We start from the raw sequence: 27,193 nt of genomic DNA, 5'->3' as shown, positions 1-27,193 counted from the left end.
GCATTAAACTTCAGGGTCGTATCCAGGGGCCGTCACCAAAACAAACAAAAAAGTTTAGCAAAAAAAAAAAAAAAGTTGGTGACGACCTTTATGTGAGATGTCGGTGATCGCTCAACCCCCCCCCCCCCCCTCCAGTATGCTTTATTTTTTGTTTGCCAAAAAAAGGTTCTGGCGAAGTTCGGCGGCATAATAGTTTTAGAAACATAGATGGTAATTGTGTTTGTATTATCACTGTAATGCCACTGAGCCAACTAGTCAAGCCCACAGCATTAATAAAACAAAAACAAAACAATTTGAATTTCACTAGTTGATGTTTATTAAGGGTCCAAGCAGAATTACTGGGTATCAGGCCAGTAAAATGACAAAAATATCTTTCACTCGAGATATGAATAGATAAACAAGAGATGAATTACACTTTCTTTTTATACGCAATTTAAATCAACATAAAAAGGGCGGTGGAAACTACTTAAATGTGACCTTTACTCTAGCACCTGGAAAAACAACAGATAAGAGGAAAACATATCAGCATCTGACAACATCAAATTCCAATCAACAATCCTGACATAATACATATTAATGTTATTTTATGCACACTTACCATTTAAAGTAATTCAAGGTTGATTGTACCAATAAGGGAAAGTTGTTTTTGGTAATTTAACCTCAATGAAGTACTATTTAAAGTAAGCATCAAACAAAACAATTAGATCCCGACATTTTAGCAGATCTCCAAATAACACCACTTGAAGAGTATTCTCTCCATGCAAATTTACCCATATCCAGGTCTGGTTGCACAGTTAAGGCAGATCCAGAGCCAAATACAATGGAGATCCCTAAACATCATACTTGAGCCTAGCTCAAGGTCAAGCCAAGATACAGGGATGAAATCTCCACTCTTAATTTAGAGTACTAGTGCAAGGCAACAACAAAATAACCCAACTAAATTTGACAAGGTAATTCGTATGACATATGTGGAGGGAAAACAAACTAATCTTACTAACACAACTAAATTACCCCTTGGACAACCAGTAAAGGTCAGCCAATACGGCAACATCAGAAAAGGGGGTTGAAGAATATACTTCCAGTAAACACATAATCTCAATATTACAGAGACACCATACTACTGTAGCATGACCGTGTCAAGGTCACAATACAAGAAATACTAAAAAAAATGTCATAAAACATCATACTTGGAAAATTCATACACCAGAAATACATATATAATCTTAAGGCTATCTCAAGACCATCCTAGTGAAGCCTAGATAACATGGATGTAAAAATGGGAAAGTAAGGAGGATACAAAGTATAATAACGGCCCTGGGGCATGGGAAAGCCTGGCCCAAAGCTTTATGATAGAAGCCAACAAATAATGATCAGCACCATCAAAAATACAGTTCAAATCCCAGATCCCATTGCTTAGTAACAATAAGCTTTTAATAATCAATAAAATATTAATCATCTGCTTTTCAGGAACAAAACAACTAAAAATATTTAGATATCTAGCTATCCCACACACTCTAGCCTGACTATCGAGGGCGCGGCCATTTTGAATGAGTCAACACCAAGAAGAGAAAGAAAGAGGGCGCCTAACCACGATTAAATATAACGCAACGGTGGGGAAACCTGACCTAGCGGTAGCAGCGTTATTTGGAATGTTAAAATGATAACTCTTCCATAACAATGGTTCCTTGACATATTAAATTTATCCATGATCTTAAAAGCCCGATATAAATATGAATCACAAGTATGCAGACGAAATCATAAATTTCAAGCCTAATGTCACAAATCACATATGTATACCGTGTGTCCCAATCCTATTGACACCACCCACTGAAGGCTATCCTAACAAGTTGGTGAATTAACGATCTTTCAGAGGATTTTCCCTGCATAATTACCAAAGAAAATATAGTCAATTTACAGAAAACACATGAATACAAAGTAAAAATAAGTATTTACCCTACATTCCTGGCAGAAATAGCCGCGGAATTTAACAGAACTGAAAAAATGTACGTTTAAAAGGCAGAGGAAACTAACACGTCTGCACTCAATCAGAGCAAGAACAAGAGAGAGAGCATGGCAGGACAGAGATGGTGAAAAGAGGGGCAAACAGGGTCACGTGACAGGATGCAGAGCTCTAAGCTCCTCCCCTAATTGAAGGGTGTTTAAGCCACATCCCTACATCACTATAAACACTAAGTGACATGCCAGCCATACTAAATTGTGCATTTTGTGTTCATATTTACTGGAAATGTTGCTTATTATTAAGGTCGAAAAATGGATCACATATGGCCATGGGCGGCGATCCTGAGGGGGAAGGGGGGATATATCCCCCATGAAAATGGGTGGAGGGGATGTAATACACCATATCCCCCCCCCCACCAAATGCCAGGGATAAGAATATTTTCATGCCTACATTTATGCATCATCGTTAATGTACGGCTCTTTTTTAGCTTCATTTCTCGCCTACCATAAACGCAGTGCGATCTTTTCAAATAAAGCGTCTTTATAAAGCAAGAATAGTTGACTGTAGGCTTCATTGGCCCTATAACAACAAAATATATTATTGCGCCCACGGTATTGATATAGTACATATATGCACCCTCATAGTATTCATATAGGCCCTATAGTAGGCCTACACACGTACATGTTCCCTCGAACAGCTGAGAATCTCATGTTACCAGGGTAATGCTTAATACTACGTTTCACCTGGATGCCCTAGCAATCGGTACCTAGGAATGTAACTATGTGTAATTGCGTATTGCATGTGTATAGGCCTATAATAGCCTGCATGAGGCCATTTTCTTCATCGAATAATATAAAAGAGCTCTCGAACATTCTAAAGTTGCGCCTGAAACAAGATTGACAGGGGCAATTTTCCCAAAATAACACCCGAAATTAAAAAAAAAGTATTTTGGATCCTGATTATGAGATATTTCGGACATGACATCCCTATTTTAAAGTTGGGTATATGCCACTTGGAAACCTCGGGAAGTGCCGTTTCCGGCCATCTAGAGGGTTTGTTAATCCCAAAATTTTCTTGTACGCTTCGCGCCAACCCATGGTGGCGCTACGCTTAGATAGTCAACAAGGTCATATCCCCCCCCCCCCCACTCGGAAGTACGGATCGCCGCCCATGCATATGGCACCATTTTGCATTTCAGCCCTTCTTCGAAAGCAAAAATTGTCCACCCCTCCCCTTAGACCCATCCCCCAGGACGGCGATCATTCATGCCTGACGCCCCCCCCCCCCAGTGGAAAATCCTGGGTACGCCCCTGAAACTTCATTGGAGTCAATATGGTAACGCATACCACGTGACCTGGTTTGAGCTCGTCATGCCGCAACTGATGGAAATGCGTGCTAGCTTCGCATATGTTTTGTTGTTGTCCTCGAGGGTGACGGTGTCACAGTATGTTAGCACCAATCAAAATAGATCTTAGAGAAGTTTTGCACGTTTTTTAGGGCATTTGGAAATCTTACACCCTAAAAATAACCAACATTACCTCAATATGATAACACTACTCTCTGGGACTTGACATGTCTAAGCTTAGAGGCTCAGAGCAAAGCAAACAGCATATAAAGTCAATGGATGTATACTAAGGCCTACACTACAGTTAGCTTATCGACCAATGTGTCAATTTAGGGGTATGAAAGAACTTGACACGGCAAACATTTTGTGGTCAAATTCTGCTCAATTGTATGGTGCATAAGCACATAATCTTAAATATTTTGAGATCATAACATTTCTGAGGAACTACTCACATGAAAAACACATACAGTTGAGTGATTTGGATTTTTCCTTGATAGTCATCGTTGATCAAATCCTTACGTGCGTCAATTATGAACCCACCATGCTACTACTAGGCGTAACTGTATGCTAGGAATGTAACTGTGTTAGCCTTACTTAGGCCTGCAAACTGTACTGCCTGTGTCATGCACGGCCATTCACTCTGGTATTTTAATAATTATTAGTACCCTAGGATCAATACTTAGTTTTGTACTGGTGGATCCAAGGGGAGGGGCGTCGTGCTTACCCAAATGCGATTCACAATATGTATAATGCCCCATTGTTTGTCCTATGTACACTGTACAACAATGTGCTGCGTATTGTCTGCAATTTTGAAAAATATAATATTATTACCAAGTACTCACACCACATGTTCTTCAGCACTAGGCTATACTGTACGTATTTCGTGGACTTTTGTGGATGAAATTGGAAGCCCTCAGTTTGTAATGACTTTGTAAACTGCAGTGATTGAGATCCTTGTTTGGACAAGGTGTTGAGCTATTTTAATAAAATTGTGACAGGTGATCAGCATGATATCCAATAAAACATCATATATCATTCAAAAGCATTGACTATCCAGTCTGGCCTTAATCTTTCAGAAGATGGTTTACTGACAACACACCATGGCAGTAGATGTCAATGATCGTTAACATGCTGATAAAAAAGGATAGTTCTGGCAGTAGAAGCACAACCAAAAACATTGGAAAGGAAAGTAAAGCTGCACTCAAAGACACAAAATATTTTGCATGGTTCCATGACTGGTCTATGGAAGTTGCCATCATGATAAATAACAGTATGTCCATGATGGATGCGTTGTATGAACGAAGACTCTGGAGCAAAATGTTGTTTTTCCATATTTAATGGAGTGGCACCTGGTTAATGGAGAGCAAGCAGAGTGTATGTAAAATAATGGTGTAAGTCTGAGCAACTGGATATTCGTAAGACTCTCCCATATTGGAATGTAACTTTTAGCTCGAACCAGCTATGCCACTTGATATATTGTGACTCAGCATCTTCACTCTGTCAATCTATATCTAGCAGTTATCCATCTGTTATTCATTTTTCTGCAGTACCTTTTTTGAAGTAACTACTGAATGGGCGGTGTGAAAACCCCTCACAGCACTGCAACTGTATGACAGCCTCTGGCTTAGCCATCCTTTACCAACTTTAAACCCGGCAGTCTTGTGTTTCAGGCAAGTGGGATTGCTTGACAAAAGATTGAACTATTAAGTTTATGTAGACAGCTCAAAATTGGCAAAATACAATTAGCTTCCTACTTGTATTAACATGTAATAGATAACCATCAAGGTGGTAAGTTTGTTCAACATACATGTTTCTTTGCTAGCAGCCTAGGATGTCATCGTTTACAGTTTGTATTTAGGAATTCTATAAAATATGTCTTTTTCTTTCAGCTTGACACATAATGTGGTCGAGTACTCATTTATGAATCAAGTAGAGCCTTGTTTACAGGAAACCTGCAGCATTTCATACAACATGCCAGTTTCAGGGTTTGCAAATCACTCAATCTTTTGGTATACTGTATATGACCATTTTACAATGGTAACTTATCAGTAGTATTAAAAAGGCTATGTAAATTTAGGGTTAAAATTTCACAACTTGAGTGTGGTTTTAATGGATTAGCTGTATTACATTTATCTATGGTTGTTTAAGTGCTCTGGAAACTCTTTTCGTGATGGATTTTTGTGAAAGTTGGATGCAATTTCCTCTGCAAGATCACAATTGCAACCACAAGCATTTCTCTGGCAACTAGAAATGTTCATCCTCTCAGGTTAGTCACTGGGCCGGTGTTCGTTAAGTCATCCGTTGGCAAAATTTTCAGACATTGTATGAGAAGAAATTCAATAATTTCACCTAGGGCAGTGAGCAAAACTTTTGCCAAAAGTGTGCAAAACTGGCAAATACTTCACACAAAATACCCTACATCACACTCATATTTTCATGCATATTGTGTTGAAACTTTATATCTTTTCATTCTATTTATGTCAAGAGACGTGTTGAAGGGCATAAGAAGCCTCATAGAGAAAGCTTCATGAGTGCAGTAGTAGCAGAAAGACATGACAGTAATCACATGGAGACTGATTTGGATGGACATTCCAACTAAAATTAAAATTTCGACTAGTTTTATCAATTTTGATGTCTTTCAACAGCCATGATTGCTAATAATGAAGGCATACTGTGCATACCTGAGAAGGCAATGGATTGGGAGGAGGCATATTTCTTGGTCTTGCAGGTTAATGTGTATATAGTTGTTTAAAGCTGCAGTATGGTATATTGCAGTTGAACCTCATATTGTGTCCTTGGATACAGTTAGTATTTTACCTTTGCAGACATTCTTAGACTGTAAAACTTCATAGGATCAGGCAAATGATCCCAATAACTATAAAAAGCAACTCAGTGTTATTATTGATCACAATTCAAGTCAATTGAGAAAGCACTGTATACAAGCAGAATAACAATTGGAATGTTTGTTCAATGATGATTTTAAAAAGGGGGTGTGGCAGAAAAGGTTTGTAGGTATATTTGCTCATGTTACTATCATAATTATCATATTTCTGCCACCTAATCATACAATTAATCAAGAAGAATTTTACACTAGTGACTAATAATTAGTGTAACCCCAGGTTGATCGCTCCCATCCAGGGGCCATTAGCCTTTAGGGAAGGGGGGGGGTTCTTCGGCTGTTATGGGGTCAACTATACCAGTACCGAGATACTCGATGTTGTTAAACGCAAATATCGAGAATGCGCCTCGTGACGTATAATGACCCTACCTTACTAATACTGCTTTAACTACTGGCTCGTCTGAGTCAAAACACAAAAAAACAGAATAACACATAAAGCATATATATAGTTATGCGAGATATATATTCATAACTACGACATGAAGAAAGAGAAAAGAGAATAAAAATGGTAATAAACAACAACTGTCACTATCTGTCATTAACAATAATTAGCAATAAAACAGTCAATCCCATCTCGGGATGGATCACTCGTGGGGGTTGGGGCTCACTCCCTCTCTAGACCCGCTCGACCATCTTTCGAATCCGGGAACATCATGGCCTGGTGGGGAGGGGGCATCTTACGACCAGGGCGTTTAGTCACGCCCACCCAAACCCAAAGGACCTGTATAGAAATAATTTCTAATGATGATGTCTCCGACATCCTAACGACGGCTGAGGGCTGTCAAGTGAGTGGCCTAACTTACGTACCAAATGTAAGCAATACAATGGGCTCAGTGCCAACTACAATATGGGACAAATCTACAACAAGTACACTCTTATCATTGCCACGTCATATCATTGTTCCTTGGGGAAACTATTTACACATTGTAATTACTTAAAATCTGTTCATTTTTGTCAATAGGGACCCAGTATTAACAGATAGGTATTGAAATGAGGTTTTAATTTTTATAATTTTTTTTATAATTGAGCTAATTAGATATGTAAATATGCAAATGAGGTTATGATACATACACTGTACTTTTTTTTTTGGCCCATTTGAAATTATTTTGATGAAATCTGCTGGACTTTTGATAGATTGATGAGTTCAAGACATGTTATTTTATAAGTAAAATATAATTTGATGTTTGAATGTGAGGAATATGACTGATTTTCCCCCCTCCCTCCAAACTACTTGACCTACATGTATTATGTAATGCAATGGTAGTCAAGCGTAACGATGAGTCATATAGGCCTATTGCGCGACTACAGTATATGGACACAGTACATGCAGTGTGGCTTACCATATCAGGATTTCATCGTCAGAATCTTCTTCAGATTCAACGATGTTGTCATCCTCCAACGGCTGGATGGTCAAATTGCCCATAAAAAGAAGGTCTAACGCCTCTTAGAAGTATTTAGCCATGTTAATATGTGCTAAATAGTTACCGTTTCAATTACGTGAGTAATAGCGTTGAGTCCGTTGATCACACACTACACGAAGCATATCAACTGTGGTAGACCGAAATTCTATACCATAGAAATGCTCGAGTTGAATTGCTAGGGATTACTCACAAAGTGGAGGCGCTATTGCTAAATTGTTTCTATATAGCCCAGCGTTTCAGTGTGGCGCTTCTGGAGAGCTAAAAATCTACTCTGTAGGGTGAGGCATTCTGGAGAAATAATATCGGAAATTTGACTGTGCTTTGGCCCTAAACTTAGACCGAAAAATGTCATTTTTGACATATTTCCCCCAAATATAGAGCCATCTCTCTACATATGCCTGTGAAGGCTCCTGACTTGATTCCTTGTATGTCTTAACTAGTTGTATCAGATAGGGTGACTTGACTTGACTTGAAAGTTTTCACTGTTCTCACGATGTTTTTGAAAAAAAGGTCAAAACGGCCGTTTTTTTTAATGTAAACAAATCTTTGAAGACAAAAAAAAAACCCAAAAAACATGTGACCCCCTCGGAAAAATGTTGTTTATTGATGTAATAATTATTATTGATGAAATAAAGCTTTGGGAAGCTCTCTAGTGTATTCCTATCTCTAGTAATGATTTTCTAAACACATAGGTTTTCAGTGCTCAAATATGTACAAACTGTACAGACACCATATATACCCTATATGATAAGTCTCTCATAAACATAGCACATGTACCAACAAACAGTAGCAAAACTACTTAGGGTCAACCTCTGACAAGACAAGAACTGTCACGAAGGGAGCTACAGAACATACATCAGCTAATATGGATTCCACAAAAGGGTAAATCTAATATACATGTGGTACATATCAATGCTATATGTCAATGGAACACATAGTTATACTAAATTACACAACGGATGGTAAAGTATATCAATCTATGGTATGACTTTAATAAACTTAGATATAAAACATCCCTGTGTGCTTGGAGCCATCACAGGTAACTGAACATTCCTATTAAACCTAAGAAGCTTACTTCTGAAAATTACAAAGTGGTTCGTACCTGTATAGAAATTATAGAATAATTTCTAATGATGATGTCTCCGACATCCTAACGACGGCTGAGGGCTGTCAAGTGAGTGGCACAGATCGCTGGTAAACTGGCCTTCTTATAGTGCCAAGGGACAGTACCCTAAAACAATACAACTTCCTGCCCAGCCCAAATAAGGAGATAAATGAACCAGCTGATCGGCCTACTCATTACCGGAAAACACCAACATTTCTCAATAACCACTAAGACAACAGGTGTAAACAACTTAGTGACGTAGTCCCAGAGAATGAGCTCATTTACAAAGTTGTGAACAGCGGGTCACCTGTTTGCAGAAGATCTCTCTCACTCTGGGGACAGCTTAGCTCGCTAATGGGTTATTGTGGTGTTACTCTCTGGTACACATGGAGGACACAGCAATGTCATTCCAAGAATACAGGTTTAGTCATTACGACTTCCTGCAATGAAGTAACAGGCCATTGAACTCAATGAGCACCCGAGAATTTGTAGGGGGAACCTATCACAGGGAGGGGGAATCTAAATTCTAGTACTTCCTAATTTACCAAAAAATTAGGGGTGCTACACACTCCCCTCACAAAATCTGGTCGTCCTCGACCAGCAAGTGCTAGTCCAAAACTAAACAAAATCCAACTAACAAACTATCTAAACCAAACAGAAAATTAAGAAAAAACAGACTTTTAAACACCAACTCAAATACCAGTACTAGTTCAGTAAGAGCCCTGTGGATGACATGTGAACGCCTGGTGCGCTAAAAATATAACTTGCCATATAGATATGCCAACACTCATGACTCTGCAGCTTGAGCACAAGTATTTCAAAATACCCCGCATAGGTAATGGCAACGAAACATTAGCAAAGCTCCAATCGTAAAGATGGTAAGGTGGGCCCCAACCAATGATGAAGTAATTTCACCTAGTGCAAACCCCATACCCTACCCTTGTCAACTATGGGACATCTCCCTTAGCACTTAGTGTCCTGCATATTTAACTTTCCACATGCAGTTACCTCTATCTACCAGTCTTAGCCAGATTCTGCTTAAAGAATTTAATTTTTCGTCGTTACCAAGTTTCATACACAGTGTATTGATTGATAGGAGGGCTAGCTTCAACTATTCAGGGTTCACTCACTGTCCGCTTTCACACTATTCTCCACAGTCTCCGACATAAACGCTACTTACTATAGTTCTAGGCAAATGGACCCAGACCACTATGTTGACCAATGTCCCATCAGACAGGTGCCGGCAATACCTAACCAACACAACACTGACCCCCATACTGATCTAGATTGCACCCCCCGAAACTATACTTGGGATGATCCCAAACAATCAACCTAGTCTGCTAAAAACTAAAAACAACAAACTCCCAAAGGGAATACAAATAAAAATCCCTCTAAGTCATAACTATCTGACCTAGGGTAACAACACAACCAAAAAATAATGCTATAATGCAATTACAAAGTACACACATTCCTATGTAAAGTGCCGACCACTCTGGTTCTTTTGGAAAACGTTTGGTACCTAAGTATATATGATCCTTACCTTGCACTCGGTGGGAAAATAGCCTGTACCACTGACCATCGACCCCACACATCTATATACACACAAAGGAGATCAACTTGTAAAACAGTAAAAACAATCATCAAACTTGCAAAACGTTGAAAACTATCTTTAAACTTGCAAAACATGAAAACAATTCTCTCATTACTATAGGGCAAAATATAATACGTATATGTCAGCTCCATATCCAACACCAACTATTAACTCAAAATCTCGAAATTGGTAGGCTCAAGCAACTCTGGCCTTGAACACAAACTTTATGATAAACCTTCAATAAAGCAACGAAGTATAAGGCAGTACAAAAAAATCAACAACTTCAGCATTGCTTAACAACTTAAAACTACAACAACAAAGAGTCAACTAACTCCAGTAAACCTAACAATCTGCTACTTAAAATACAATACATACTTGTAAAGCAAAAATCAGCAGTATAAGAGCATTAACACAAATCAACTGGAATCAATATACGTCACATCTACAATATCAAGGATAAATAAATATCAGTGATAGAACTTCAAATTTTTGGATCAAGTATCTCTGGAATCAGTAGGACCTTTTAAGGCACTCATTACCTTTGTAATGATTACAGCCCACATAAGGGCGCCAAATTTCTGTAACAACCACTCACAGGATACATAAGATCAAGGAGCGGCGGGGGTCGACTGTTTACAACCTCTAGGTGTATAGTCGCATTACATTATAAGCACAATAATAATGATTCAAAAACAGTTGATGTGGGCATAAAGTACTACTGTATTCACAAACGGTCCCATGGTTTGTTCTCGAATAAAGCATTTAACTGACCTCAACGTAGTCAGGTTACAATGTGGTGTCTCTTATTCTTATAGTCTCTATCAGGACTACCGACCACTAGATATACACTTAATTAATTAGTATAGCAAAATAAACCCGGCCATAACACTGTCTTCCGATCCAGCGTCTTAAAGCATATGAGTTGTCATCGGGATGGAGTAGACCCTTCCCCTAGGCACTTTGATACAACCAGCGTCTATACGACCCATCGGCGTCTAGGGCTTGACCAACGTCTAACCACTCAAGGCCATCAATAGAGTATATCAATAAGGCTAGAAAAGACCCGTTTGATCCAAAAGATCACAACAGTAAATATAAATGTTCTTCTTGGTAACAGGGCATGCCTCCCTCACAGAAGTCAGTGAATGAGTCAGCATGAAATACTTGTAAACCCAACTTTTAAAGGAAATATATATACAAAGGGGCAAATATAAAATAAACAGTAAAGTCAGTAAAACAAAGTAAAATAAATGAACTTATTGGCTACAGCACTAGATATACGACAAAAGTACATATACACTGTACCAATATTTCTTGGAGCCTTAAAACCACAAATCAGTCATCTGTACACACAGAATACACTAGGGAATACCACAGGTGAAACAAATGTCATAGCCTTACAATATGCGGTGTCTGGTCACATTCAATAAATGGGGATATTATGTAACCTTTTTAACAAAAGTGCTAGACAGTGTGCTAATTGGCGACTTATCTAGAATGGCAATTAAATGAATAGGCTAACAATAATAATTTACACTATGAACACATTGGTGCTTGTAAATACAGATAACCAATAATTTGTAAATAACCCAGTTCAGCATATCACATTTCGAATGAAAAGTGTAAGGTCACCAAAGGTGCATTCTAACCTATTAGTCATAGAACTGACAGTTACCACATACAATTATAACGCTTGGGCAGTCCTCTCAACTTGGGCTACTGCCTTCTATATCACAGTAGGTGATATATGATACAATTTCACCCTATAATGTACCACACAATATCAACATGGGGTTGTAGATTAAACGTAAAACTAAACATGAATAGAATAACATATTACTGCTAAAGACACATTTTAATCTATGTACCAGTTCTCCAAGTTGTCTAATAAGCTAAATACTTTATAAGCAAGCTACATATGTCAGTCTCACTAAAAGTGGTCCTTAGGCTTATATGAATGACTATACATGTACATGTCTATAGAAAATGCAACATTCAAATGGTAAGACACTGTGAAGGTATCTAAATTACTCTAAGTCCTAAGTTTGACACAAATGTAAATAAAAGTAATCAAATGATGCTTACCTGTTTGATCCAAAACATCACAACAGTAAATTTAAATTTTCTTCTTGGTAACAGGGCATGCCTCCCTCACAGAGGTCAGTGAATGAGTGGTCCATCACTGCCGTCCGGACCTTTTAATACAATTAATTCTTAACTAACTGTTTGATAGGAGGATGTGGTCATCCCTCCTTAAACAAAGGAACCCCCTTGGAGGTAAAGTATCTTTTACTCCCCAAAGTAACATAATTCACCCGTTACCCAAAGAGGCATGAGACTATCCCCCACATACTTCCTGCATAAAACAAGAAATTACATTAAATACCACCAAATGATCTAGTACTGTCTGTCAACGAGTGGTAACAAACCTCAGAAGTCAGGAAGAGTGGACACATAATTTAGGTAAACTGACAATTAGAAGCTGGCACGAACACAATAGTTTCTTGTCTCTGGGAGAGGATGAGTCAACACTTCAAACTTGGAAATACTCTAAAAAATGATGTAACTGGGAAAAGGATGACTATGTACAGGGTAACATGTGACATAGTAATGGTACTGTGCAACAGGAGGGGTAAACTAGTAGCCTGCTACAGTTAATAGAAAAGGTTAATCCTTCCTGTGAGTTGCGATATAATAAAGAAGCATAATGAGCTTAATGTACAGTTAAGTATTCTCATCGAATGTGCTAAACTTATGAGGTTTCTTGGTTGGAGATTTTGATGAAAGTAGCGGAAATTATTGCAACGAAAAGACATTGTCCAGCCGTTGAGATAAATAAAGCTATTTGAGAATGTGACTTTGGGCATATCTTACTTATGAAAAGGTGTTGCGATTTATACCCCTATACTCCATAACATTAAAAGTTTCAGAATGTTGAGAAAATGTTGGGTGTGAAAGCAAGATACTATGCCACCGTTTCATATCAAAGTGAAACAACAATCCTATTATCAAATTGTTGTTGGAAAGGATAAATATCCGTGTGGAAATTCACGAGTTATTTTTGCTACTCGTTCTTCCCCTGAAAAGAACCGATTTTTAGCGCCAGAGCACTCCCTACTAATATATTATATGCAGTTTGCTTACAAAGGCTTTAAAGTCCTAATCAATGCAACGAATTAACTGAACCGTTAACTGAACCTGCTTCCAAGTTCACGGCTTTATTGTTGAACTCGATCAATTGATAATGCAACTTTTCACTTCAATTGAGTCTGTACTCGTTAGCGTATTTCCGTATTGTCACACTCCCGTGTAGAGTTGTATTACTACTCAGGGGCATTCATAACCATGTAATATAGAAGTAATAGTTCTCGAGCTGATAGACCCTTGTACTCGGTATTTATACTGATTTTCCCCCATACAAGTCTTAACAGAAGTAAAGTGTACCATTAGCAATTCAGAGCACTTTCAGTTTTCTTAAAATTTTCAAAAAATCAATTAATACAATATAATAATACCATTAATACAATATATATATATACAGACAGACAGACATATAGATCGATAGTTCACTACAGCATATAGCTATTTCTCTATATATATATGTTGCTGTTGAGTAAGTCTTCGAAACATGTATCACATTAACAAAATTTATGATAATATATACGATAACTAAGGGTATGTATCAAGTTTTCCAAAGTTGGCGTCTTTTATTGTGGTGCTTAAGGAACATATAATAATGTTTTCAGCTCCCAAACAATTTCAGAAAAAGTACTATGCATTCGAGAGAAATGTTTATCCGTATAGTCGTGAACCACCACGGTATTGAAGAAGGCATCGTGTGGTTACCGTAGTAAATAAAACACTGCCGTGACCGTTTTGCTCTGTACGCTACGATGGCATGGGTGGACGCACGTTCTCAGATACACTGGACATTAGTTTACCTATAAAAGTGCCACATAGCTCTGACGTTAAAAGACACTACTGCACAGTTCCGCAAACGGGCCCCTATCTCGTAATCCTTAGGTCTTTTGGTAAGGGTATTTACATTGAAACTTTTTTGATCCCTTTGGCAACGTTTAACTTCAGTTTGCTTTTATCTTACAAAACAGGAATATGACATACGGCGACTGCCCACATCACTCAAGCTTCGCTATATGGATTGCCAATTGTTAACACGTCACGCATGTCTCTTAACAGCAAAGTCGATTCATCTAGATGGAGCTTCAACAATGCATCAACGAGTACCTTCAACGAAACAAAATGAGTGAAACCATATGAAAGAAAATGAACCAATGGTACTTACTTTTAGTTTCATGATAAAAGGAACAACATTGAGCATCATATTTAACGAATTAATTCTGTAATGTGTTTACGCATGGGATCGGGGATTAAGGAGGATTTTGTGACGTCTAGTGTAAAAATAGGTTTGTGTAGCCATTGCCTCCATTTGATTTCTTATATTATATACATTGCAGTAGTTCCATACGAATACGAATGGAATTCTGTAACCTGTTGAACTTACCTCGACAGTTGCTCCTCTTCCATTTCTCTCATGCCAAAGATCCAACAGGCTTGTCGTTTTCTCCATAACGCTGCCGGGCCTCGCTTCGATCTCAAGCCGCAAGTTTTTGGGAACTAGAAGCTTGCCAAACTCATCCCGTTTTTCATCAACCAAGTGTTCTGCTATGCATTGGTGTAAGGCTGGCATTTTACTGTACTGTAAAAGTGGATAAGAATTGATGTTCTACTTTTAGTCTCCCACTTTTAATAGACACAAAGAGTGCCAAGTAATCTGATCTGTGATATTATTACGTCGTTTGTAGATTACAAGGAGTGACACAGTATTTAATTTGACAGCCTAACGATGCTACAGCTTATATTATCCAACACCTTTTGTTGCCTGTCTGGAGAATTTTCTTTTGCACCACTTCTTCATCCCGAGATTGAGTCACCTTAGCTCTCCACTTATTTTTTTCCAAACACTGCAGTTTCCTGTTTTGGGTGACAAGGTTGGTTCGAACTAAGGGACAGAATCAACACAATCAAACGTCACAAATATTACATACACAAGCAATAAGAATAATTTAGATCAATTGGTCAAAAGAATCTGGCTCGTGATGTTTAAGAACTTACACCAATTGTACTCTGTAGCGTATTAACTTATACACGGCTTCACATTGACAAAAATACCAAGGAATATTTTTAAGGTCCGTAGCAATTAGTTATAGTGAGACTAAGAATATGTTCGTACATACTCACTTGTTCATGTCGAGCGATTTGGGATTGCTGATGAAAACACAAACAGACTTAATTAATGAAATTGCTCTTAAGAAATATATAAACTGACGGGGCTTCAGTCAATGACATGAATGTTGTAATCTACTGAAGGTTCAGCATGTTTCAAAAAGTAGTTGGTACTTGTACTGTTTTAAGTAGCTACTTTTCTGCTATTACTTCACGCACTGACAAAGTGGCTCTCGAAAAGACGATATTGTTATACTGTGATATCTCACAAACTATACTTTGCATTGTGAAAGATTAACTGATATATTAAGAGAAATTTAGACAAATGATGATATTTTGTTTACACAAACAATGGTTTCATGAAGCAAGTATGAATACCAGGTAATTAAAATGAAGAAGGTGGTTAGGTTCGTTCCCCCGTCAATCCTGGTGTCAGATTAACTGAGATATTAAGCGATATTAAGACAAATGATTAAACACATTTTGGTTTTAACACACTATGGTTTCATGAAGCAAGTATGAATACCAGGTCATTAAAATCAAGAAGGTGGTTAGGTTTGTTTTCCCCGTTAATGAAATTGTGTCAGATTAACTGAGATAATGAGCGATATTTAGACATATGCTCACTTGGATTAAACAAACATGTTAATTTGTCGAGCAAAGGTTTCCTTCTGGTGAAATCATGTAAAGCTCATTAAATATATTTATTTCTTAGTTAAATTACATAAAAATCTCAAGAATTTCTTCAGAAGAAGGGAAATGTACCCATTAAGGGTAGAAAAGGTCAAGATAAACAGTTACTGTGTTATGTCTTTCATCCCCACTCCCACATCATGTATTAAAATCAGGAATATTGGTACGGCTGTGCGAAAACTACACTTAACAATTAAATTTAGAGAGGATTGACATCCTCGTAATATTTGTATTCAATGACTATATCTTACCAGAATTTCGTCTCCTACATCTTCGGCATTCTCACTAGGTTGATGGTCAACTTCTTTCACTAACTGTGTGTGTAAATTTATTATGATGTGTGGAACAGTGAGGAATAGCATTTCAATCAATGAGCGACAGTCATCTACCAGTTAGTTTTATTCAATTTGTTTCCAAGTCGGCTTGATCATGTACGAAATACATAAATATAATAAATGCATTGTAACGAATTCTTCCAAGTACATTCAATTTGGTTTTCTGTATAGAAACGTGAAGTAAAAAGGAGATTTATTTTAATAACTCCCAGATATTAACATTATGATGATCCATTTATTTATGAAGAGTTAATGCAGTATTTTTCGTTGCTTTAGAAAAAAATGTCGATATGATGCACCAAACATTTAAGTAACTCCAGCTCGAAATATGTTTTTTAAACAACAAATGAATTTTCTTTCCGCGACAAAATGTAATGAGATGTCATAGTTTGATATATTTGAATATTAATTTGAGCAACACCAGGAAGATTTGTTACATTTGTCACAAAGTGACACACAAAGCTCTTTTGTAAATTACTAACAACATGCATTCCACAATATAGCAGGCCTATCCTTATTTGTAGCTGAGATTAATTGAAAAGGGAAAGCGATTAGCAGAAATTCCTTACCTCGATGCAGTGGCCTTCTGTGAAACGGATTTGTTCATTTAAAGTGCTCCTTTGGGTTGGGACAGGTCTTTCATTCTGCTTACAATAAGAAGAGATATTATTGAAAGTTATCAACATTGTATTGTTGTATACTTGTTTCTGAAGTACGTTCTCACAGCAACTTATTTCATATGATAAAATAAAAAAAGGAATTTGACTGACAAAGGTAAAATTATTTTAATGTGTGGAACATCGAGGAATAGCAATTCAAACAATGAGCGACAGTCATACAGCAATAAGATCGTACCCATCAAATTGGTCAAGACAGTGTACTGTGTTTTCACACAACACGTTGCATTTGAAAAATCGTCGATATGATATCAAAGTGACACAAAAAGCTCTGTTTTAAATACTAACAACATCTTGCAATCTATTGCGGACCATTGACATGATATGCTATGGAAATACTCATTGTTCACTAAGGCCTTACTGTTGACCTGAATTGGCATGAAGGGGATGCCCCATCTTCGCACCAGCCAGTATTGCAAAATATAAGTCTTTATTGCTTGGCATGAACACTGAAGCGGCAACGTATGCCTTTGCGGTTTTCCATTGCTCTATTTGACTTTTTATATACCCTTATTGTTCACAATCCTTTGACAAGTGAAAACCCTACGGTGTTATAGTCTGATGATAATGATGCCGTTGTTCGTAGGACTTGGGGCTTATACCATGCTATTAGAGGACCAGGGAGTTTCAGTTAATTGAAAAGAATAGCTCCTGCCGCCTCTTAAATCATCCAACAACGACTTTTTGCTTCGCCCTGCGGTCAAATCTACCATACAAAACCCTCTCCAATAATCCTTCTCCCCTCATGATATGTCCCACCCAAGATTAAACCTTAATTATATTCCTCTGATCTCCGACGTAGCAATTCTTCTATGTTCTATGATGTCCCCGTTTTTCCGCGTGCGGCCATCTGAAAAAGTTAACTTCCCGTTGCTTGCAAGGGACGTTTTGTTCGTGTCGCTACAGAATGCAGACAGTACAGTAATGAAACGTAATACCTTTATATTTAAATGGACCTGAGATGTTCATCGCTGTAGTGTTTGTACACTGTGCTGTGGATATCGACCGTATCGATACTGACTGCACACTAGTGTATAATTACCGATGGTAGCAAGCTGTGTGTGTGTATTTTCTGGGATCGATCGTGGTGTCTAACACATTCGAAACTAGGTCAGATTACCGCCATTAGACGTTTCTTTTTGCGCGAGTCTTCACACCCTTGAAATATCTATATCAAGTTACAGGTTATGATTCCTTAATAGTGGCTAAATGTCCGTCAACGTGAATTATATTTCAGGACTATTGTTATGAATAGATGTGTCCACAGCCTGGCTCCAGATTACGCTGATAATACAATTCTACTGAGAGATAGCCATTCGTACAGAACTAGATCTAGCTGCTCTAATATTGTTTTACCTGCTCACGTTAGATCTGGGTATGGTAAAAGGTCCTTAAAGTAATATGGAGACGGGTCATGGAGCAGTCTTCTCCCAAATTTGAGATGCTTGCCAAATGTTAATATTTTTAATCGCAATATAAAAACATATATATTTTGTTAAGATGTCCGACATTTGCTTGTCTATCTTTTTGCCCTCCTTTTTGTGCTTTTGGATGTATACCATTTTTCTGCTGCAAAATTACTGTATAGGTCATTTGTATTGAGTGCTCCTCAGGAAATCAGTGCTTCTGCACTGAGCATGACTACCCTTATTAAAGATGACAAGAACAATTTAAAAAAAAACATATGTGATAATATCATGCAATTGCCATTTACGCGTCGGCATGTAGAGTGACACTACGTTTGTATAGTCATATACCCACCGGCGTTGCCTGTATAGTTATATACCAGTTGGCAGGCAGTCCTGGGGGCGGTGAGGTGTGAAATTCGGCTTCAGGTTGAAGGCAGTAAATCGCATTTTATATGGGGCTGCCTTTTTTGTTCGCTGGTGTGCTGGAGAGGGGTCTTTTGTTTCGCTGCGTGCTGGTCGCCCTTTGTGGTCTTTTCAATGTTTCAGTGAGTGGTTGGGGGTTTGTCTCTGCTGGTCGGTGTGCGTATTTATATACTTTTTGGCTCTCTTGACTTGAGTTTTGTTTGTCAAAGTGGCTGGTTTGGTAGTACCGTTTTGCCGTGACGTTTAGATTCCCACAGGGCGGGTCACGTAGAAAGTACATTGCGCGTTAAAGATGTACATGTTGAAGAAGTCACACAGCTTCACGGACATCCATTGTACATAAATATACATTAGCGTCCAGGATTTACAGCTCAAGCTGTCCGTCAACTTGATTGAGAAAATGCGACGCACCCATTGAGGCAACATTATATGGTATTAATATTCTTTGTATACATAAACTATGTTTATACTTAGATAGAAGATATAGTGTAGTTTTTAGCACTGTTTATATTTTATGGGGGAAAAGCCTTGCGGGACATATATCTTGCATCCCTGGATTTTACCCGTGTTCTTTTTTCTCCATTAATACCGGTAGTATGTCGTAATTAAGGTCGGCCCAAGGGTCTTCAAACTGTGGGTGCAGAATTGCTATAAAAAAGTATGTCTATGCGGCAATATTTATACATGACCTTTATAAGGACGAAATGTTCTGAAAATAAGTACACGTTCTCCGAAAATAGAAATCACATGTAAGGGCTCTTGCCAGTTATAATATGAAATGTTTATGAATCATGAGAGAAAATAACCAAAAACAGGCGATTATAGACACACTTTAAGGGCAGGACGTTTCTGAACTAAAATATGCAACACCCCATGTCGATTGATACTTATAGGGGAGGGGGTGTAGGGGGCAACCGCCCCTCCCTTGAGCTAAATAAACCAGTGATATCTAGAATCCCCCTCTACACCCACACAATCTGTTGCATGCAAAGAAGCAACATACCAGCCCTTTAACCGTTCCCACAGGCCTGTCATTTCTGTAATCATCGTTTCCTTGGTTGTCATCCCCTTCCCATGCAACGGAGTATCCATCGTCTTCGCTCTGTGCGTAGTAATATTTGTCTTCTGTCTGTGGTTATAGAAATAGTAAATTACTGGTGTAGATCGTGTAAGTAATACGTCTGTATTTTCATACCAAAAATATATTTTAATTACATTGAAATATTACAAGCTAGGTTAGGGGGAATGGTTCACTCGATATATATCATAAACGATTTGTTCTCCATTCAAGTTTATAAACATTCAGACATGTTTCTAGAGAGAGTTGTGAATAGATGATATAATATCTTGTCGGAAGCCAGAGAAAATGTCCTCGATGTATAGTCGATGATAGCGCAGAATTTTTTTTTCAAATGCTTTAGTTACTTAGTCTTCTTGTTAATGTATCCGGGAAATGTTTGCAAAGCGGTCAGTGATATTCTATTTGTATTACAATGCAACTGTTTTGTAGAAATATGATTCCTAAATGCGAACATTATTTAAATGTAATGCAATAAAACATATTTTGTGAACAGTGCCATTATAACAACATTGACTTGTTTGCTGCCAGAATTACACTGATGCGCATAATTCATTCATAGAAAGAGAAAAATGCTGCCAGGAAGTTGTTTGGACGGAAGTATATGAAGAAAGTAAATAGCACTAATGTTCAGCAACGAACTTGAGCCACGGGATTATCCCTTTTCAAAAAAGAGAACCTGCCAATTTGGTAAAACAAGAAAGGGATGCTTGTCATGTACCAAATTAGTTCGAAATATATAGTACCGTCAATGTAAATATTTATAATAATGGGAGCAAAATTATAATCGTTCATTGCACTTTTCCAACGGTGGAAGATCGCGGTAAAATTTCTCTTGGTATATATTCTTCAAACAATATATATTCTAGAACAGCTTTTTTGTCTTCATGGAAAGTAAAAAGTTTTCTCCATGTGCCGTCTACATATTCTTCTAAACTACTTTAGTCTGTATCACTAATAATGTGAACTATACTTCTACATTTAATATGAGTTTTCGATTATAACGTGTCTATTAGTTATATGACATAACCTAGACACAAGTAACAGACGCTTGTAGGCAGACAACGGAATATCCGTAAAGCTTCAAACCACGTAACTGGCAGAGTATTTTCAACAATTCTAAAAGTGATTTCATTTCTTCTAACTATGAAATTTCGCCTCTATGATATGAACATTAACCACACAAGAAAATGAACGGAAACACAAGTAACGCTATCAATAAGATATAATTAAGTATTATTGTTTGATTACTAATTCCAATCCAAATCATTCCAACAATTTCAAACACGTGCCGTTTCTACTGTGAGAATGAATTATTAACCTACCATTGTATGTCCTTCCGTTTCGCAATATGAGTCCAGGAGAACAGTTTGACCATCCATTCTTTGCCACCTGAACAACTCTCCGGTTGATTTGAACAACTTGCGGGTATAATTATTATGGACGGATTTCACCCTGATCACCATTCCGTCTCTGAGAACTAATCGAGGCTTTGTAAGATATCTCACAACTTTAGATGGGAAAACCTCTACGTTGTTTGTCTGTGTAATCCCCACAACATGATGTCCATGGATGTTTGCCAAGATGAGAATTATGTCACCTTTATGTAATGTTACCTTTTCTTTCGGGTCTGACCAGAATGTCTTAGCTACCGCATACCTGAGTGTCATTCCAGCACCTTCAAGACCTTTGTGGTCACATAAATCAAACATAGCGCTAGGACATTTTTTCTGAAACGGCACATCTTTGAGTACAGCTGCAGCCCCGTCTGTTTGCCTAAAAACGACAACAACTCGTTTGCTTTTCAGCAAAATTGTTAACTTGTCTTTGGTTTTAATTTGAACTACTTCTCTCTCGTCGTTAACGTACACGGCTTTACTTAAATACTCTGGCCCTAAAGAGAGAGAGAGGTAGAGAAAGAGGCGGAGGTGGAGACAGAAACGAGCTCCTGAAATTAAACTTTCACATCGGTTTTCTTTGCAAACAGTCAACAGATAACAGTTTATTTATTATGAAATATGATAGAACAAAGACAACATCATTGAATGCGTATGCTCATGATATGATTTAATTGACATAATATTTTCTACTTGACGATGTCAATGGATACTGTTTGTTCCCTAATTTGTACTAAAATTTCCTTCTGATCAGCTAGAGATCTGATGAGACTTACACTAGGTATATGCCTAGTCTGATTTTCCTGTTAGTGATAAGATCATAGCGGTAGGAGTGATTACCATGTGCCGGGATCTATATACAACTCAATAGATCGATTCGTTCAAAAAAAAACACTAAGCTCTCTTGACGGAAGCTTTGGTGTAATCACAATATAATTAGGAAGTAAACATCATGTCGACACAGCAGCGTAAGCTAGAAGTATTATTCAGCCGAAAATACCAGCAAAAAAGGACCTAACACTGAAAATATTATGGACGATACAGGAGAAATAACTAATAAAATAAAACAACTAACACTAAACACACTGTGTGCAATCTAGATAGACCAAATCAATTGGTCGAGGGATTGGGGAACACGTAAAACGCTCTCACTGTGTTTTAGCTAAACTGTGATTCGCTGGTCAGGAAATAAATACTGAGAAAGAGAGCCAAAGATGTGGTTTAACACAAGGTATAAGGAGATAAAAAGGACGTACACAAACAGACATACATTTTGTTCATTAGATAAAGAGTGTAAAACAGGATGATGGGACAGAAACAGAAAGAAAACAAATTCCAGCTAATTAGAAATGTAAAATTCTCATGGAATAATATTTCCCATCTACTTGCAGGTTATTATGATGTACAAGCTTATGATACTCCTTACTTGACCATGGAATTTGTCTTGCGTTCTTCGATTTTGCGGAACTGATATTACTTCCTCCGGCTGCCATATTTTCCAGATGACGTTTCACTCAAACGAATGGCACAGTACTGCAATAACGCTGAAATGAAGGGACATTTTTATCCTACAAAGTATTAAACGGAAAAAGTACACAGACTTTGTGACACCCTGTTCTGTTTTTTATCAGGAAATAAACGTCGGGTTAGGTTTTGCCATAATATAATCCATATGTGCACAGGAAGTGTACTTTTTTTTCTATGATGGGCTAATAGTTCTTTTGAATACGAAGCGTTCCAAGGAGGCGTTGAAAGATATGTTGCTATCGAGTTTCTCCCAAACATTTTTGCGGTACTGCAAGGCGGAACTATGATTATAGTACTTACGTTGACCCCGTGTGTTTTTGTTGGGTTGCTGCATTACATTACCCCTTATATATTTATTTATTGATAAAAATAACAGTTGTCCTCATGAAAGCCACGAAATTTATAAATCACATTACTGATATGTTTTCATTTGTCTAAATGAAGGTAAGAAGAAGAAATATTACTAATTTCTGTAGGTTTTATTCCCCGACAAACACTAAGAAGGTCTATTAAAGTACTTACGTGATACATATGGCCGGAATATTTTGTTTGAAACTACACATAATGTTACATGCAATACCTATGTAATCCAACAATAATGATAAATAGGGCGAGGAACGAACGAACAAGGAATGCGGGCATTAAACATGACTCCATATTGACATGATTCTGATTAATCATCTCCTGAAAACAAGCATTTTCTTCCAAAAGAATTCTTCTTCCGTTTTTCATTGAAAAAACGGGTAAAGAACGTTTTCTGTGTGATGACATGCTGAGAATGCCATAGTTTATTTGGTTATTTGTTCACAGTAACCTTGTAACTGTAAACACTTGAAAGTGCGGACAGTCAATGGTTTTGTATGATCTGCAGAACGGTGGTGTGGGTGGAGCGTTTGATGTCGAAATATTTTTGGTTGATCTCTTTTCGCTTACTTGGGGGTGTTATCAGCTCGTAGTTTCGACAGAGACGTTAACATTTGCCACTGAGCGTAAAACTCACACTTCAAAGGGGTGTCTTAGTTCATTCGGATGCAACCTTATGTTGAGTAATACTCCGGGCTATCCAAGTCACTGTTCACCTTGAATCTACTAATTCCATTCAGATGACTCAATTAAATCCAAAAGCTGATACTACAGTATCCAGGTTGTATGAATTGTTAACCAGTCACTGTCCACTAATGAGCTGAACATCTGATAAATCAAGGTTGCTGATTTCAACAGTAGATTTTATCTAGAACGCTTAGCCTATCTGGGATTAAGTGTACACTAAATTGAAACATTGTTTTGAAGGTTGCAGTACGGTAATCCCTACAAAGGAGCACCGTCGTTCTGGTCAGCATAATCCCAAAAAAACTTTCACTTTTATTTAAAGAATAATGCCTTCTAGTTTATTAGAGATGAGCCATATGGAACTGTATAACGTGGACACGTGATTCTTTACAACTATCAAGTAGGTATTTGATGGCCATATGTTACTTGATTTTCCTTACAAAGATCAAGAGAGTCTAATAAAACAATTCAACCAATCGGCACAGTTTCTCTACGTGGTTTAAAACTTACAAAATATTCGATCTAAAACCATTTCACACAAATGAAACTCAATGAACGTTTTTGTATTTAGCGTTGCTATCTCTTTCAATTAAGAGAAACTTGGCAAGGAAAAACCCATTGCTATACCACACAAGACCTACCGAAAAATACTCATGAAACATTGACAATGAAGCCTACATTTAATGACGCCAGTATGCAGGTGAACATGATATAACGTAGAGTACAATCCTTTCTTGTGCAGTTTGTCTAACTTGTTGAACTCCTGTTGGAACAAAGCTGTGGTGAAAACGTAATCAATCATTCGGAACGCGTCACTGTAGTAGGCCTCTATTACTGTTTGGCTGTCAAAGTCATATAAAGTAAAACATACAAAGTAAGGTCAAAGAAAAGTAGTTGTTTGGCATTGTTTGGCACTAGTTGTGTGAACTGTTGAAATTTTTGTCTATCCAAGCGTTCATGCGAGCTTTGGCTTGAAAATGGTCAGTCTTTGATGAGGCCAAGGCCCTTCATACGACTGTCAACATTTATCCCCCGGCCATTGGCGAAGTGTGCACAATTCGAACAATCCTTCCTGGGATACTACAGTGCACCACATTTACGTGTCCTCTGGGGGACTTCCCTTAGATATTTTTACAAAGCAGTTCAGCAGTTCAGTAAATATATTTCGCATATACATAGATATACAAATACAGTGCAGTAATGGTATTTACAGGATACTAGAAAAACATAAAATGTTCATCAAAGCTAGTGATTCTAAAGAAAAAGAAAGAAAATAACAGAACAAAGTAAGATAGAAAAACAAAATATACCAAAAAGTTAGGTAGTTAGATAACTCTTTAGTTAATACTTAAATGAAGCACATGATTTCGAATGGCTTATACCAGTTGGGAGATTATTCCATATTTGATAACACTAATTGTATAGCAGAAACGTTCCATGTTTAGAGCGGTGTCTAGTGACAGAGAATAGTACATTTGTTCTCGTGACGTTTGGAACATCTGACCCAAATCTTGGTTGTACAATATTTCGAAAGACACAGGCAGTGCATTGTTAACGTATTTGTAAGCAAACGTACACATTTTCAATATATGAAAATCGTTGAGTTTGAGGACACCAAGAGTACTGTGCAGAGTATTAGTAGGAAAACGTCAGTGGTTAAACGTGATCGTTTTTCGAATTCTATTTTGAAGAACTTGTTAAAGTTTTAGAACGGAAATATTGGTCATACCATACGTTTCCACACTGTAAGAAGTCACCTCGCAAGTCCCCATTAATACACCTTGGTGAAGAGAGACAATAAAGATGAAGATAAAGTTCCTTGCTTAAAGACACAAACGTAAAGAATTTGGCCTGGGCTGGAACCTGCAAACCTATGATCACAACGCTCTCATATTCATAGACAAACATTGTATTTCAAGTTTGGGACAGTGCACGATTGCTGAACTGGGGGAGAACAAACTGTGTCAAATTGTATATATTTGCTTTGAGAGATCCGACAAAGCAAGATAAAGGGCTGTCTAAAACTGAAAAGCGGCAATTATTGGCGGCAACTGTCTACGATCGACTCCGAAAATATGATATTCACTTGAAAGTATACGAGGTCATAAATTGCTTACATTGTTCCTGTGATACTTTTCTTCATGCAACTTAAACTCAGGTAAATGTTATAGTTGCACACTGACAGCAAACTCATATGTTTTCTATTTTATTGTTAGGTAATTATGTGCAGCTAACAATACGTCTAATAATTATAATAGAGAAGATGGGATGAAAATTTAGAAGAAGGAAAACCACTTTGCCACATCTGTTAGCTTGAACTTTACTTTTGGTACAAACTTTGGTACATCTCAAAAAACGATACAAACGAATAGAATGCAAATTCAACATTTCTTAGACAAGATCCTTTCATAAGTCATAGATAAGAATATCCCTGCTTATGATAATCATTTGCCATATAAATGAATTTGAACACGATGAATTTTGACCTTTTAAAAATAAAGGGTTCTATTACTCCAGAAGATAGAGTTTCATATTAATTATCAAGTTTAACTTAGCATTACTTTTGATATTTTGGTGTTTGAAAGGGTTTCAGCATTTGACATATGTTGAAAAGAAAGCGTTACTTCTTTCCCGTGTGTTGCGATATAATAAAGAAGCATAACTGGCTTAATGCAACGAATACACATTGTCCAGCCGTCGAGATAGATTTGAGCTATTTGAGAATTAACTGTTCAAATGGTTCAATGTGTAGGGTTCTTTAGATTGATAACCTGGTCTTCTGGATTTTATTCCATCTATGCTTTTCACATGATCCGCCCAGCAGAATTCCAAAACGTCACGGGCTAAAGGCACTAAAATCCAAATCCTGCCATCCCAAATTACTAAACTATCAACAACAAACAATTAATCTTCACAACCACCTGAGCCATCCCAACCCCACGCTGAATCCCCACACATGGATCCTTTACAAAAGTACAAACGGTCGGCCACTCGCAAGCCCAATATTCCCATCAAAACCTGAAGATCAACGGCACGAGA

The 27,193-nt window shown here is 37.6% G+C and overlaps 1 protein-coding gene across 4 annotated transcripts; it reads right to left on the bottom strand.

The window, feature by feature from the left end:
• Positions 1-292: 292 nt before the first annotated feature.
• Positions 293-27,193, bottom strand: LOC139982097 (uncharacterized). Of its 4 annotated transcripts, XM_071994637.1 has the most exons (9): positions 23,004-27,179; positions 21,506-22,074; positions 20,106-20,231; positions 17,163-17,237; positions 16,510-16,572; positions 15,581-15,607; positions 14,844-15,038; positions 7,545-14,566; positions 293-6,925 (listed from the first exon to the last, which is right to left on the bottom strand). In XM_071994637.1, exons 1-8 carry the CDS (start codon positions 23,068-23,070, stop codon positions 14,462-14,464), a joined length of 1,227 nt encoding a protein of 408 aa, XP_071850738.1. In that variant the 5' UTR covers positions 23,071-27,179; the 3' UTR covers positions 293-6,925; positions 7,545-14,461. The 4 variants fall into 4 exon arrangements, with proteins under 4 accessions (XP_071850738.1, XP_071850739.1, XP_071850741.1 ...); XM_071994638.1 differs by lacking the exon at positions 15,581-15,607 and having other exon boundaries at positions 23,004-27,178; XM_071994640.1 differs by lacking the exons at positions 293-6,925; positions 7,545-14,566 and adding an exon at positions 15,212-15,341 and having other exon boundaries at positions 14,903-15,038; positions 23,004-27,193.

Source organism: Apostichopus japonicus, chromosome 16, assembly GCF_037975245.1.
Source record: "Apostichopus japonicus isolate 1M-3 chromosome 16, ASM3797524v1, whole genome shotgun sequence".
Lineage (NCBI taxonomy): Eukaryota > Metazoa > Echinodermata > Holothuroidea > Aspidochirotida > Stichopodidae > Apostichopus > Apostichopus japonicus.
The sequence above is the reverse complement of the archived record's forward strand: the minus strand, read 5'-3'. Positions and strand labels throughout refer to the sequence as shown.

Excerpts from the sequence above, each read along its gene's own strand:
- LOC139982097 (XM_071994637.1), bottom strand. The coding sequence starts at position 23,070 with ATGGCAGCCGGAGGAAGTAATATCAGTTCCGCAAAATCGAAGAACGCA. Across the intron at positions 20,232-21,505 it reads AAACGGAAGGACATACAATG|ACAGAAGACAAATATTACTA; the intron begins GTAGGTTAATAA and ends CTATAACCACAG. Across the intron at positions 15,608-16,509 it reads ATGTAGGAGACGAAATTCTG|CAATCCCAAATCGCTCGACA; the intron begins GTAAGATATAGT and ends TGTTTTCATCAG.